The sequence below is a fragment of the Bos mutus genome, chromosome 18 (genome assembly GCF_027580195.1).
Source record: "Bos mutus isolate GX-2022 chromosome 18, NWIPB_WYAK_1.1, whole genome shotgun sequence".
Classification (NCBI taxonomy): Eukaryota; Metazoa; Chordata; class Mammalia; order Artiodactyla; family Bovidae; genus Bos; species Bos mutus.
The window spans coordinates 36,194,068-36,209,733 of record NC_091634.1 but is presented as its reverse complement, the minus strand read 5'-3'; the positions used below and the strand labels follow the sequence as shown (position 1 = coordinate 36,209,733).

The 15,666-nt window shown below is 50.2% G+C and overlaps 1 protein-coding gene across 3 annotated transcripts; it reads right to left on the bottom strand.

Moving 5' to 3' along the window:
* Positions 1-587: 587 nt before the first annotated feature.
* On the bottom strand, positions 588-12,058 carry SLC38A7 (solute carrier family 38 member 7). Of its 3 annotated transcripts, none has more exons than XM_005899913.3 (11): positions 11,911-12,058; positions 9,710-10,134; positions 8,785-8,983; positions 8,412-8,556; positions 7,413-7,511; positions 6,266-6,323; positions 5,954-6,068; positions 4,479-4,626; positions 3,742-3,941; positions 2,842-2,896; positions 588-823 (listed from the first exon to the last, which is right to left on the bottom strand). In XM_005899913.3, exons 2-11 carry the CDS (start codon positions 9,977-9,979, stop codon positions 721-723), a joined length of 1,392 nt encoding a protein of 463 aa, XP_005899975.1. In that variant the 5' UTR covers positions 9,980-10,134; positions 11,911-12,058; the 3' UTR covers positions 588-720. The 3 variants fall into 3 exon arrangements, with proteins under 3 accessions (XP_005899975.1, XP_070244425.1, XP_070244424.1); XM_070388324.1 differs by having other exon boundaries at positions 9,971-10,134; XM_070388323.1 differs by lacking the exon at positions 11,911-12,058 and adding an exon at positions 11,237-11,856.
* Between the last annotated feature and the right edge of the window lie 3,608 nt (positions 12,059-15,666).

The following is a 15,666-nucleotide window of genomic DNA, read 5'->3' as shown; positions in this document are numbered from 1 at the left end:
GCACCGTTTGTAAACATTAGACTTGGTGATGTCTGGGATGGAGGAGCAGAGGGATGTCTGGACCACAGGTCTGGGTAAAGAGGCAGGGCGAGACCCCAAAAGCCTTGGGAAATGTCAATCAGCCATGGGCAAGGGGGCTCTCGGGCTCTCCACGGGCCCAGGAGGCAGTGGACAGGCATCCATCTACCTGCCTTGGTGCACTCATTTGCTTTCAGGCTACCTCTGGGACTTGTGGGAGGAAGCCGCTGGTGGCTGGGCTGCCGACACACGGGAGCAGGTGCTGAGTCCCGGGGTGATGAGCGGAGCCTCTACTCAGGACAGGCTTCTCTGTGGAGGAGGGGACCTCTCGGTGCACACTCTTTCTCCAGAGGCAAGTCAGGCTGAGTTCTTTCTTTGGAGACCTACCAACACTCTTTACCCATGGCGTCCAGGCATGGAGAAGTCGAGAAGTGGAGGAGGGGAGGAGGTTCTCCTGTGGCATGAGACTTCCTCCTACCATCCACGGCACTGCCAGGATGGGGGAGCAGGAAGGGAGCTGAGTTGGAACTGTCCACGGGGGTGGGGTCTGATTTCACCCCAGAACTGTTTCTGGAAAAGGATGTGCGGATGTCATCCCACCAGTGGAGGGGAATGATGCCGGGCCCAGGGTGGTCCTGAAGCTCTATGAGATGGGGTCCTGGGTCTAACAACAAAGGCCAAGAATTCTCTGGGAGGCAGTGGTTACGCCAAAAGATCCACAAAAATGGCGTTGGCTGTGGTCTGGCCAAAGATGAAGGCTCCCAGTGTGACCAAGAGGACTCCGTAACTGACCATCGCCCACCAGCTGTAGAGCAGAGGGTGAGAGAGGGGGCCTGGTCAGTCAACCACTCATGACATTGCAGACTCTCATATATATGTAAATGTATGTACTAAGTCACTTCAGTCGTGTCTGAAGTCATGACTCTTTGTGACCCTATGGACTGTAGCCAACCATGCTCCTTTGTCCCTGGGATTCTCCAGGCAAGAATATTGGAGTGGGTTGCCATGTATCAGTTAATTACTGTAATTACTTATACCACTTCTCCTGTGGGTAGAGCACTTCCTACTTCTCAACAGCTTTCACACAAAGGTTTATGGGGCTGGGTGTATGACTCCTAGACCATGGGTAAGGAGACCAAGACCTAATGCGATTAGCTGACTGGTCACAGGAGACCAAGGGCAGGACCAGAATTAGAATGTATGTCTCCTGATGGGAAAGATGGTCAGGAAAAAGCAAGTCACATGAAGTGATCCATTTTATTAAAAAATAAGTCAAAAGCATCTGCAAACTTATGTGTATCAAAAACAGCTGCAGGGTTATAACTGGATTTTTTTTTTTTTTAGGCCTTACCAAATGGCATATGGGATCTTAGTTCCCCGATTCCCCATTCCCCCTGTATTGGAAGAACAGAGTCTTAACCAGTGGACTGCCAGGGAAGTCCCCACAATAATTTTCTGTTTGTTTGTTTTTAAAGCATGCAACCTGGTCATAACCTCTCTACCATTCAGGAACATGTACATATTAAAAACAATGCAGTGTTTTGCAAAATGTGGCCTGTACATACAATGAATATTATTTGGCCTTAAAAACAAAGGACATTCTGACTCAAGTTACAACACACAGACCTTGAGGACATTATGCTAAGTGAAAGAAGCCAGGTACAAAAAAAACAAATACAATTCCAGTTACAGGAAGTACCTAGAAGAGTCAGATTCACACAGAAAATAGAATGCTGGTTGCCAGGGGCTGGGGCAAAAGGGAACAAGGAGTGACTGTTTAATGGGCACAGAGTTTCAGTTTAGGATGATGCAAAAGTTCTGGAGATGGCTGGTGGTTACACAAAAATATGAATGGAATTGATAACTACCGAACACTTTAAAAAGGTAAAATTTTTTTAAATATAGTGTTTTGTTTTCAATAGACTAAGAAATATTGAAAAGGCCTCTATGTACTGTGCTGGCAGGGATATGGGGAACAGGGCACTTTCATTCACTGCTGCTGGGACTCGAACTGGTACTGCCTCTTGAGAGGGTAATTTGAACCCACGTGCCAAAGTGAAAAGGGGCATGCCTTGTGATAAAGCAACTTCCTTCCAAGAATTGATGACACTAAGATCCTTGAACAGGTGTGCCAAGGTGTATGTGCAGAAGTGTGTTCACATTCAGGACACATTCAAACAACAGACTCTACAGCCACTGAAAAAGGAAGCAGTCGATCTTGTGTGGACAGAGAGTGATCTCCAAGATACATGGTTAAGTGAAAAAAAGCAGGGGTAGGAAAGTGTGTCTGGCTTGAAATAATTTTGGGGAAAAAAGCTAACCAGACACAAAAACCCATGTGTCTGTGTATACACACGCATCACTTTGTGTACACAGACATCCGTGCACACACAGCAACAGTGTACAAGGGCACAGGCCATGCTCATGACATGAACTCTCTCAGGAGAAGGGAGAGGGCGGTGGGGAAGGATGGACTTCTATGTTTTTCTCTAAAGTCCTTCAGAAGTGTTTGAACTGTTACAACTAACACGTTACTCATTTTAAAAGAAGTATTTTAAGGAACTTCCCCGGTGGTCCAGTGGCTAAGACTCCATGCTCCCAAAGCAGGGGGCCTGGGTTCGATCCCTGGTCAGCGAACTAGATCTCACATGCTGCAACTAAGACCCAGCACAGCCAAATAAATAAATAAATATATATTTTTTAAACAGTATTTTAGAAACTCCTATTTTCAAAGTACACAGGTCTCCTGATTCCGACCAGTTTAAAGGGTACCTCCCCGTCCAGCACCTCCCTGAGAGGCCCACAGGCTGGGCCCTGCTTTACCTGGCTGGCTTGACTTCCTCCATCTCAGAGAGTTTGGCTTGAATGAGGCACAGCCCTGGAAGAGAAGAGATGGCCCTGAGAGCTTGGCTGGGTTCCCCCCGTAACCAGCCAGCCTCCACCTTTGCCAGGAGACAGGGGAGGTGGACAGAGAAAGGCCTGTGTTTCCTCCTCCACATTTTCCATCTTTGCCTCCACTCTGCACCCAGCTGGAAGCCTGGTAACTGGGCTCCCAGGAGAGGTCCTTGGGTGGCACATAAGACCTCGAGCTAAAGGGGCAGCACTGGGAGGCGACTTTGTGGTGCCCTCGCTGCAGGGCTTTCCCAATGCACTTCTGAGCAGGTGTGGCCCCCTTGCTCCAGGCCAAGTGGCAAGGGCCTTCCAGCTGGCCTCTTGGGTAGAAATAAGCTGGGTATAGGCAGAACTCGTGACTGGGCAGACAGGACAGTTTCCCAGGGATCTGGTGGCAGACTGTCTGAAACTCAAGTCTCCCAACCTCCGTGTCAGGGTGCCACTGCCAGACCCTAATTACCCTGTCGTGGGCTGACCCAGCCAGATCCCTGACAGTCATGGAGGAACAGGTTCTTGAAATAAGAGTTAAGACTATATAGACTGTGGATCTGGACAGACTTCAGTTTGAAAAGATTCTATTCTTCTTTAGTTGAGTTTGTTAACCTCTAGGGAAGTTTGTTACTCTCTCTGAACCTCACACCTCCTCATGGGTAAAATGGAGATGACAATTACACCTTCTCTGCAGGAGGTGATGCTCAAACAGGGGTTCCCACAGAGCCTGAAGGTGACTGATAAATGCTGGTGATTATTCTCCCCCGCAGGTGAGCAAGACAGGAGCTGAGGCCAGGAGGGTCTGGGAGTGAGTGCTGTGGGGACACCGGGGGTCCACACCTGGGAAGACAAAGATGAAGCAGGCGGCCAGGCCTCCAATGACTGAGATGACCTTGCCGATGTCAGGGATGAAGAGCGCCAGCAGCAAGGTGAGCAGGAACCAGACCAGCGTCTGCAGCACTCGCCGCCGCCGCTCCCGGCCCACGTCCTCCTCCACCGGCATGCCCTGGTAGCGCAGCCACAGGCCTTCGATCACCGCCCTGCCCACACAGAGAGGGGCTCAGAGGCATACCTGCTGACAGTGCCCCCCCAACTCCAGCCATGGAGCCAGACCCCCAACTGGATGGACTGTAGGTAAGACAATCCCTGGGCCTCAGTCTCCTCTTCTGCGAAATGGGTCTAGTGGCATTCTTCTCAGGGTTGCCATGGGGACCGGATGGGATGGTGAATGTGAAAGACTGAGTGCCTTGCCTGGTCCAGAGTTTGCACACCCCATGGGAACTGATTCCACTAGACTCCTGGAAAGGGAGGGTCTGGGGTATCCAGAAGACAGGGTGTTCAGGAAGGGACCTGGATTAGAGGTTCTCAGAGCACTCACAGATTGTCCTGGTGACTCTGCCCCCCAAGACCCGGCTGGGGGTGCTTACAGGGCCATCCTAGGCATTGACTGTTTCCTATGGGCTTCAGTGTCTCTCTCTATAAAAGGGATGTTTCACAAGGCCCAAGGCCGTGTTCAAAGGGCATCCAGGGGCCCTGGTGAGAAGCACCACCTTCGAGGGGTGGGGCGGGGGGCTCACCGTCCGCAGAAGTGCAGGATGGGGTAGGAGGTGAGCACACTCAGGATGATGAAGGCACGGGCCACAGCCACAGCCATGTCTTCTGACGGGTAGGACAGGAGCACGTCAGGGTCCACGGCATCTCCAAAGGTCAGGAAGCCGCAGATACCTGAGGGCGGGGACAAGAGGGCTGGGTCAGAGCGACCCTGGGAGGGTAAGGGAGAGGGACCATCCCTTGCTCAGTCCAGCAGCAGATGGGGAGGTGACAGACCAGCCCTGGAGGCTAAAACTGAGGCTTAGAAGGGTGTCGGGGCTGGGCTCAGAAGCCCTCTTCCCTGACTTCTCACATTCCCCACACCCACACTGTTAACCTCTTCAATCTTGAACTCCCCCAGCAGTTCCTGTCTCAGAGCTTCTGCATTAACTTCTGTCTGCCCATCTCCTCATCATTCAGGTCTCAGCTCAGAGGTCCCTCCTCATCCACAGTGACCCCCGACCCCTGGCACTCTCTCGACATCACCTTGTTCTCTTTTCTTCAGTGTTCCTCTGAGGTTTTTTTTTTTTCCCCCACTTGTTTATCATCTGTCTCCCTCAACTAGTAAAAACATGAACTCCAGGAGAACAGGGGCTCTGCCTATTTGCCTCCCTTGTTCTTGGCTCCCTATTCCTGGCTGTATCTGCAGAGGCTAGTACAGAGCTGGTCCTGAGACCCATCTGTGGGAGCAATCACTGGGCCATTCTTCTTGGTCTCCCAGTCCTGCTCCCTCATCCACACCATTCTCCACACAATACGCAGAGCCAACCCTTCTCCGAGCCACACCCCTGCTGAAAACGCTTCCTCTCTGGCTCCCACCAGTCCTCAAGGGTCTGGCTGTGCTCCCCGTTTGGTGCTGCTGCCCACCACCCACCCCCACAGCTTGTTCCACAGACCTTCTTCTGTCCTGGCCTCAGGGACTCCGCATTTTCTCGTTCCTCTGTCTAGAATGCTTTCCCCCTGGGCTCTTCAGATTCTAGCTCCTTATCATGGTTTGGGCTTCCCCAGATGCCATCTCCTCTGAGGGGAGCCGTCTGTGATCCGCCCCCTAAAGCCAGCCCCACTCACATCTTCCCTGGTTCGCTGTTACTGTGGCACGCATCTGGATTTCCTTACTGATTGCCGGTTTACTGCTATAAGACTGTCTCTCCAAATAGACTGTCAATTTCATGCAAAGCAGGACCAGACCTCTCTCTGTCTATGGCATCCCCTCCATGCTGAGAACGTTCCTGGGACTGACTGACTAGGTACCCACTGACAGCTGCTGAATGAATACATGCATGCATCTCTCATTTGGGCGGGAGGAGCCCCAAGGAACCCCAAGTTCAAGCCAACGCCAACGGAAGTATTTGACGTGCTGGGAATGCAGGGTTAAGCCCAGGAAATCCTGGGCCAGAGGACTTGGGGATGAAAATGGAGAGTGGGAGCCCTCTAAGCCTGGCCCTCAGAGGGGAGCACTCACCTGTGCCCATGTAGACAGCGAGGGCGATGACCATGGCGGCTGTCACCACGCCGCCCCAGGTCTTCACCTCGGGCTGCCGCATGCTGTTGAAGACGGGTACGCTGCTCACGTGACACTGTCAGGGTGAAGGGCAGGGTCAGGGTGTGCAAGTGACTTCATCCCAAGGACAAAGGGCAAAGTCCTGGGACTCCCACTCAGCTCTCCCTTCCAGGACCACCCTCACCACCACCCTGCCCGTCCCACCGATAATGTAGATTCCATCCCAGGATGGGGAGTGAGCTAAGGGAACAAAAGGGACCTTGAAACTGCCACCTGAAATCCGAAGCAGATGGTGGGCATGGCATTGAACACGGCTATCCAGGAAGCTGGCCTGCGGACAGACACACAAGATGCTGCTGCCCGTGAAGCCCTCGGAGTCCCCAACTGCCCCACGCCTTTACTCTTCAGTCAGCCCCCCACAGCCCCCACCAGCCAGCGACACACATTCCCCCCACACAAGGGTGGAGTGGAGAGGACACACTTCACAGGTCAGTAAACTGAGGCTCTGGAAGGCCCTCCTGGGACTCAAATCCAGAAGTTCTGGTTCTTGCACTTGGGCTTCTGCTTCTCTGGTTTGCTCCTTTCAAGAAAAAGGAAACCAAACTTCCTCTCAGTGGTAAAAAATACACCTTGCCTGCCAATGCAGGAGACATGGGTTTGATCCCTGGTCCAGGAAGAGCCCATATTTCAAGGAGCAACTAAGCCTTGGAGCCACAACTGTTGAGCCCACATGCTGCCACTACTGAAGCCTGAGGCTGTGCTCCGCGACAAGACAACAGAGAAGCCACTGTAAGAGAAGCCTGTGTGCCGCAACTAGCGAGTAGTGCCCACCTGCCACAACTAGAGAAAAGCTCTAGAGGCAACGAAGACCCAGCACAACCAAAAATAAATTAATTAATTTAAAAAAGTTTTAAAGTTTTAAAAAAAAAAAGAAACCTTTTTTAAAAAAAAAAAAAGAGAAAATTGATTCATTTTCACAAAGAAGATACAGGTAAGCACATGTTGAAAAAACGTGCAGTTCCACCTTGGCAGGATCTATAACCCAAGGCCTAGTCTCACACTGGCTCATTTGTTGTACGTCAATGGCAAAGTGGCCCTCATCTCTGGTTCTTACTCTTCTCTCCAGTAAAAGGAGATCAGGACCTCTTGTCTCCTTCCTACAATGACCAATGAGTCAAACCCCTAATGAGCCTTGGGATTTTTTTTTTTTTTTAATGTATTTATTTGGCTGTGCCAGGTCTTAGTCATTAGACGTGGTATTTAGTTCTCTGACCAGGGGCCCCCTGCCTTGGGGGCACGGAGGCTCAGCCACTGGACCACCAGGGAAGTCTCCTGTGTGGCTTTTTGATGCCTGACCTAATACCTCCTGGGGCCCAAGTGCAGCTTCTACCCTGTGTGCCTCCTGGGGGCCCTCACTCACCTGTTCAGGATGTCTGCTGGGGTCATCTCTTTATCAGGCCAGATGTATTTGATGATGATGATGGCAGTGACATACCAGGTACCCACGACGCTCAGGAAGCTGCCAGAAAGGATGAATTAAGCCTCCTCCTCCCTAGTCCCAGCTGCCTCTTCTTCGATTCTATCCCCAGGGACATCCATCCTTCACCTTAGTGACCAAAAGTGTCTAAGGAACCAACTGGGAGATCATTCCAAACAAAGACTTAAGAAATGCATGAGAAATAAATTTCAAAGAAACAAGCCACAGTTAGGAAGCCAAGAGGGGAGCAGACTGACATGTGTGGCCACTGGGAAATAAGGTGGTTCAGCTCCATAGCTCAGAGACTGCAGCAGGGGGCGCTGGGCTTCAAAGCACATCTGCTACTTCAATCAGAGCAGCCCAGGTATGGCCAGAGCTGCAAGCAGGGCCTTTGAGAAGCAGGAAAGGCTGGAGGGAGAAGGCTCCAAGGCACTAATACCAGAAAGTCAACATTAAAGAGAACCTTGGAGACACTGAGCATGACCCCTTCAATTAAGGATCACAGCAAACAGGTTAGAATCCCTGTTTTTCAGACTCTGAGCCAAGAAGCTAGTCCCTTCCCTTCACACTGAGCTGCATGGAAAATGCTGTGAAGCTAACCATCCCAAATGATCAAAAAATCTCATGCTTTGTGAGAAAGACAAGGCCCAGGCCAGGAGAGGCCTTCACATTCAGGATTACTATCCGTCCCTTCTTGGACAAGGACGTTTGGAACTGATGCTCCCACTGATGCAAAGAGCCACTGTCTCCCTAGCTGCTGACACAGAAGGAACGTCTTCTGCTAGAACCTCTGCAAGCCCTGTTCTGTCTCTGCCTTGCCCCCTCTTTCTGCCCCGGAGGCAAGGTGGCATGGAGGAGAGGGGTTCCCCTGCTGCCCTTGGGTCTCTGACTGCCTGTGACCAGAACTGCTGTCCAGCACAGGCTGGGGTGGGGCCTCCAAACCTGGAATATTTCTGGAAGCCGATCTCCCTGGGGATGGAGAGGGGCAGGATGAAGAGGAAGGCAGTGAGGCTGATGGTGAACTTGCGGTCTGTGTACCAGGGGCTGCCGCCGGGCCCCTCAGGCTCCTTTGCCATCACAGCTATAACTGCAGAGGGAGGAAGGAGGGAAGGTGATGCCAGGCTCCCGCAGGGTATGGTCCTCCACCTCTGCTGGGATCTCCAACTGTCTCATGGGCCCAGCAGCCAGCAGGGAGGATTCCCAGATGAATGCCGGGCCCGGGCCTTGGGTGGGTATTCCAGGCTCTTCCCCGCCCACTGCAGGATCCCCAGGGCCATGGGGGAGGGATGAGGTAGATACTGAGGGGGGACCTCACTCTTGTCCTGCTGGTCCCCGATGATGATGAGGAAGGCGATGCAGGTCCCGAAAGTGTAGGTGGCAATGGCGACCTCACACAGCACGCCTGTCAGCTTGCCACACACAGCCCACACCACCTCCTGGTAGGTCCTCTCATTGCTGGCCTGGGAGCAGTAGGCCAGGATGACGAGGCCACTGATGATGAAAACCAGCATGGCCTGCAGGCAGGGTGGAGCAAGAGTGTATGGGAAAGGCCTGGCAGCAAAGAGCAGCCTGGTTTTGCTCAGCGTTTACTGGCCTGGTGCCCAAAGTCCATTTGGCAAATGAGCCTTATCCTGCAGGGTAATTTTAATAGATTACTGGAATCGGCATTTTCCTTAAAGACAAAAAGTTTTGAGGAAAATTTCAAACCGCTCAAATCTCAAATTCAAAAATCATCAATTCAGGGACTTCCTTGGTGGGGCAGTGGTTAGGACTCCATGCTGCCAATGCAGGGAGGGCAGGTTCAATCCCTGGTGGGCAACTAATATCCCACATGCTGTGTGGTGTGGCCAAAAGATTAAAAACAAAAAAATCATCAATTCAAGACCAGTCTTGTTTCATCTCTTCCCTCTCCCACTCTGGATTATGTTGAAGAAAATACAAATTTCATCAGCAAATATTTCACCATGCAGTTCTAAAAGGTGTGGGCCCGCTTTTTAAACGTAACCACATAACTATTAAATACGCAACTGATGTCTGAAATTCCCTAATTGCTAAGAACGCTTCTCATCTGGCCTCAAAGGAAAGAATGCTACAGTAGTTTAATAATGTCAGCCATGTGTGGCAGAGGGGAGAGTGATTAGCATGTGTCACTGACCACTTCCGATCCAGAGCCCCCCTTTTGAGGCCAGGAGCCCAGACCCACCACTCTGCATTTCTGCCTGCCAGGCCCCCTCACTCACCATCTGCAATGTGATGCCGGCTGCCACGCCCCCGGCAGTGCTGAAGGCTGCCGGGAAGTTGAGTAGCCCCGCGCCCAGGCAGGCATTGACAACGATGAAGATGGCTCCAAGTGTGGAAGTGGTGCCTCTGCCCACACCCCCAGGAGGGGCCTCCCCCTCACTCTTGGGGGCTATGTCCACAGAGGGACTCTGCAGCAGACGGGCACGCTCCCCAGAGTCTGTGCTTAAACCCCATTCGCCAAGGTCTCTGTTGATGCTGACCTGGGCCATGGCCCCTGGAGTCCTGTTCCCGCAGGGTCTGTGGGTTCTGTCTCACGGCCTCATCCACTGGGGAACTGAGGGAACACACCTTCAGCTGGAAGGGTGGCCCCAGCCTGTGTGGGGCTGTTATCCTAGGAGGCCTGTGGATTCCGGCTCTCCTAAACCTAGATGGGAAAGGCAGGTATACTGTTATCCCAAGATAACAACTTTCCCAAGATCAGATGGCTGAGATCCAAACCCAGGTGTGTTGGTGTGTGGATCACTGCACTGGGTGCCACAGCGTAATGGCAGAGACAGAAAGGTGTCAGACGCAACCCCTGCCTGCTTCAGGCTCACGGACTGATCAGGTAAGTAAGACACAAACCCAGAAGAGAGGGGTACTGACATGTCAGCACTAGAGGCCATGCGTGCATCAAGCAGGAGTGTCATGCACATATCTTATCTCATTCATTCCTTAGATTACAGTGGTCATAAGGTTCAGAGAGATCAAATCACTCATTCAGGATCACACAGTAGCAAGCTGCAGAGGAAGATTGAGATCCAAATCTGTCTGGCTTCCCAACTGGTTTCTATACCGCAGGGTCTGAAGAACAATCCTCACCTAGAACTGTGGGTACTTCAGTTTCTCACACCCAGCATACCTCCCTCCTGCCCAGAGTCTCAATGCTGTGGAGCTTTCAAAGCCCTTCAAAATTTCAGTGAGGATTTAAATTCTCTTCTCCCACATGACTGACCTCACCACTGCCCATCACAGACGCATTCCATCTCATGCCCCCAACACACTGGGGGGTCTAAAATGTCTACTGAGGCCTCTTGGGTGGTCTGATTCTTGCCATGGCTCCTCCTGTGATGGCTGAACAAAGTTGGGAGCTGTAAACTTATCACACAGAAAAGGGGGCGTTTGGGTACTCTCAGACATGTCACCAAGCATGCAAGCAAGGGACACAGCTCCAGGGAAAATATCTCCCTGCTGGCTTCAAATCCAGAAAGATCAGTCAGATGCCACAGGGCTTTCTCTTATGCAACTTGCCACCCAGCCAGCAACTCAGCAAAAAATCAAAGCAGTGAATGAGTACTGGAGGCACTTTTGGTCTCAGGCTTCCAGTGTAGCTCCAGAGAGAACCATGTAAAGCAGGTGCTCCCCACGCTGTGAGACCTCGCCCTCCATCCTGCTCACCTCTCAGACACAAGAGGTCTCTGCACTGCTCCGGAATCTCTTAGCCTCCCCTCCCCTCAAATTACTCTGCTCCATGGTCCCCAGCTTACCTGCTCTTTCCACCCTTCTGGCTTTGGTGGACAGAGAGCTATGGGCTATTCCTTATGGCGCCTTCTTCCCCAAACTCTGAGATCTGATTCTCCTCACTTCCCTGTCTGCCTTCAATTTTTCCTTTCTCAAACTTCACCAGTGCTGGTCAACAGAGTGAAGGGAAGTGAGACTCTATGACTTAACTCACAGAGTGAAGCAACAGCTCAGTTAGGGAAACAGACCCACGGAGGGAGAGAGGAGAGAGGCTTATGTCCCAGAGGCTCGTTGGCAGACTCAGAACTAGCAGCTTAATGCCCACGCCCTCAGGCCAGAGCTGTAACCACTGCAGTAGGCCCCTGAGAGCCCAACGAGAGTAAGTACCCAGGCCAGCCTGGGGCCGAATCCCAGAAATACGAGGGGTGGGCTGCATTGGAAAATGGGCCACGGCCCACCCGGGACAGAGAGTGGGCTGCTGTGTGGTAAACTGTGGAGGGGGTTCCGGGGCTCGACAGGTGGAGACCAGGTAGGGACAGGCCGGGATAAGGTGCGGCAAGGGCCGGCTGACCCCGAGCGGGCGTGGTACAGAGGATGACAGGTTGCAGAGCCCTGCAGCGAGTGAGTAGGGTTCTGCCGCGGTGGGGCCCTTGGGGACCCAGATTCCACCCTCCACCAACCTGTACCTCCTTCCACCTACCTGCGGTCTTTCTAGCCCCGGCCGGTAGTGTAGACACGTGAGCAGCGATCACATGACCGCCGGGGCCGGGGCGGACCGTGGGGCACGCTGGGAGTTGTAGTCTTCTGGGGGCGTCAGTGTTAGACCGTTGTTCAGTCACCAAGTCTTGTCCGACTCTTTCCGACCCCGGTGTAGTTCAGCACGCCAGGCCTCCCTGTCCCTCACTAACTTCAGGAGTTTGCCCAAGTGCATGTTCATTGCATCGGTGAGGCCGTCCAGCCATCTCATCTTCTGACGCCCTCTTTTCCTTCTGCCCTCGATCTTTCCCAGCATCAGGGACTTTTCCAATGAGTCTACCAGCTCTCTAATCCTCATCCCAAAAGCTTTGCCCTCGGTATTTCCCAGCACCAGGGACTTTTCCAATGAGTCTGCCAGCTCTCTAATCCTCATCCTGAAAGCACTGCCCCAAACTACTCCCGGCACCCTGTCCGCCCGTATTTATCCCGTTACCTTTGGTCCCGGGTCCCTTGGCCAAAGCACACACTTCTGCTTCCTTTTAGGAAGAGCTTTGGGAGGTTTGGTATCTTTGCCAGTCCCGGTGCCCCGTGGGCCCTGGCTGTTGGGCTTCATTGTCCTTCTTTGTTTCCCTTCTTGCCGTCACACCCACGGACAGGGACTCAGGATAGCGAGGGGTCGTCTGTACCTCCTTGAGCTGTGGCTGGCCTGAGGGTTGTTCATATTAATAGTTATAACCCCAGAGCCTGGATTCTACAACTGAGAATCTGAGGCATTGGTGTCACTCAAATAAATAAATATTTGTTGAACCAAGCAATCAGTGTCCAGAGCCCTGGCTTCTGTTTCTGGCTGTGTGCCACTTGAAAGTTGCCACATAACCTTTGGCTTTCCAACGGTCTCATCTATATTACCTCCTCTCCACGCACCAAAGGTCCTTGCTGGTGAGATTCTGTGTCCTGTTTACCTGGTTTCCCTCAATGGTGACATTTTGCACAATTACAGCACCATATCACAACCAGGATACTGACATTGACTTGATCCACTGATCATGTTCCATTTCCTCAGTCACATTTATAGTTATTTTTGGTGTATATTTAGTTCGATACAACTTAATCATGTGCGGAGTTTACAAATCTACATATACCACATTCAAGATTCTGAATATTTCATTCATCACAGGGATCCCTCCTGTTGCCCTTTTATTAACATAACCACACTCACCTCCCTCCAGCAAGGCTACCCCCTTCTGCAACTCCTCTCAATTACTCATCCATGGCAGTCAACTCCATTTCTAAAAGGTTCTGATTTCAAAAAATGTTCTATAAATAGGATCATAAAGTCTGTAAATTTTTAGGATTGACTATTTTTATCCAGCATAATTGCTGGAAGACTCATGCAAGGAGTATATGTTTTGTTACCGAGTAACAATATTCCATGGTCTGTGCACAGTTTGTGCAACTAATCACTTTTGAAGGACATCTGAGCTGTTTCAGGTTTTTTAAAACAAAAATGATTTTGTTGTGATTTATGAATTTTACCACAGAATTCATACTTTCAGTGCCCAGTACAGTGGTTTTTAGTGTATTCAGAGTTTTGCTCATTACCACTACCTAATATCAGTTCAGTTCAGTTCAGTTGCTCAGTCGTGTCTGACTCTTTGCGACCCCATGAACTGTAGCACGCCAGGCCTCCCTGTCCATCACCAACTCCTGGAGTTCACTCAGACTCACGTCCATTGAGTCAGTGATGCCATCCAGCCATCTCATCCTCTGTCGTCCCCTTCTCCTCCTGCCCCCAATCCCTCCCAGCATCAGAGTCTTTTCCAATGAGTCAACTATTAGCATGAGGTGGACAAAGTACTGGAGTTTCAGCTTTAGCATCAGTCCTTCCAAAGAAATCCCAGGGCTGATCTCCTTCAGAATGGACTGGTTGGATCTCCTTGCAGTCCAAGGGACTCTCAAGAGTCTTCTCCAACACCACAGTTCAAAAGCATCAATTCTTCAGCGCTCAGCCTTCTTCACAGTCCAACTCTCACATCCATACATGACCACTGGAAAAACCATAGGCTTGTCTAGACGGACCTTTGTTGGCAAAGTAATGTCTCTGCTTTTCAATATGCTATCTAGGTTGGTCATAACTTTTCTTCCAAGGAGTAAGCGTCTTTTAATTTCATGGCTGCAGTCACCATCTGCAGTGATTTTGGAGCCCCCCCCACCCACCAAAAAAAATAAAGTCTGACACTGTTTCCACTGTTTCCCCATCTATTTCCCATGAAGTGATGGGACCAGATGCCATGATCTTCGTTTTCTGAATGTTGAGCTTTAAGCCAACTTTTTTCACTCTCCACTTTCACTTTCATCAAGAGGCTTTTTAGTTCCTCTTCACTGTCTTCCGTAAGGGTGGTGTCATCTGCATATCTGAGGTTATTGATATTTCTCCTGGCAATCTTGATTCCAGCTTGTGCTTCTTCCAGTCCAGCGTTTCTCATGATGTACTCTGCATATAAGTTAAATAAGCAGGGTGACAATATACAGCCTTGACGTACTCCTTTTCCTATTTGGAACCAGACCTAATATCAGAACATTGTTATCACTCACTCCCAAAACCCTGCAACCGTTAGCAGCCATTCTCCATTCCTCCCTCTCCCAAGCCCCTGGCAACCACTAATCTACTTTGTGCCCTGCATGAACTGTTTTCAAGATTCATTCATATTGAAGCATATTTTAGTACTTTATTTCTTTTTATTGCTGAGTATTATTACATGTACGTATGTGTATGGCTATATCAAATTTTGCTTATTCATTCGTCAGTTGATTGGACATTTATGGTTTCCATTTTTTGGCTCTTATGAATAATGCCACAGTGACCATTCAGGTACATGTTTTTGTATGCGCGTTTTATTTATTTTGTATACACAGAAGTAGACTTGCTGGGTCAAACGGAAACAACGTCTAACCTTTTGAGGAATTGCCAGCCTGTTTTCCACAGCAATTGCCCCATTTTACATTCTGACCAGCAGATGTATAAACGTTCTGTAACTATAACTGCACGTGTGCTCCGTCGTGTCCAACTCTTGGCAACTCTGTGAACTACAGTCAGCCAGGCGCCTCTGTCCATGGGACTTTCCAGGCAAGAATAATGGAGTGGGCTACTATTTCCTACTCCAGGGGATCTTCCCAAACCAGGGATTGAGCTAGCGTCTCTCGTGTCTCCTGCACTGGCAGTGGATGCTTTACCACTGATGCCTGGGAAGTCCATAACGGTTCGTTTCTCTATTTCCATGAAAACCCTTGCTATTGTCTGATTAGAACCATCCTAATGGGTGTGAAGTGATTCTCATTGTGGTTTTGAGTTGCATTTCCCTGATGACTCATGTTAGCATCTTTTCATGTGGCTATTAGCTATTAGTATGTCTTCTCTGAAGAAGTGTCTATTCAGACCCCTTTTCCTGTTATTTTTTATTGAGTTGTAAGATTCCTTTATATATTCTTGATATAAATCCCTTGTCAATTATGTGATTTACAACACTATTCTCAACATGTTTATAAGACTTTAAAAAAAAAGTTGGTCTTTCAGTTATTAGATAGAAATGAACCATTAATTTCTATTAAAATTTTTCCAATCAACATACTCCAATAAAAACTAATTAAAAAAATTTCAACAGCCTAGGAGTAAGGAAAAAATTCTCAAAAACAAAATTCTCAAGTTGGTTGAATGAGCTGGACTTTGGTTGTTTAGAGGTAAGAAGGGCAGTTTGGTCTA

What these genes read in the sequence shown, in the direction of transcription:
- SLC38A7 (XM_005899913.3), bottom strand. Translation starts at nt 9,979, where the DNA reads ATGGCCCAGGTCAGCATCAACAGAGACCTTGGCGAATGGGGTTTAAGC. An exon ending in CCATCTGCTTCGGATTTCAG is followed by an intron (nt 6,069 to 6,265) that starts GTGGCAGTTTCA and finishes TCACCCTGACAG; the next exon opens with TGTCACGTGAGCAGCGTACC. An exon ending in CTTCATCTTTGTCTTCCCAG is followed by an intron (nt 2,897 to 3,741) that starts GTGTGGACCCCC and finishes CTTCTCTTCCAG; the next exon opens with GGCTGTGCCTCATTCAAGCC.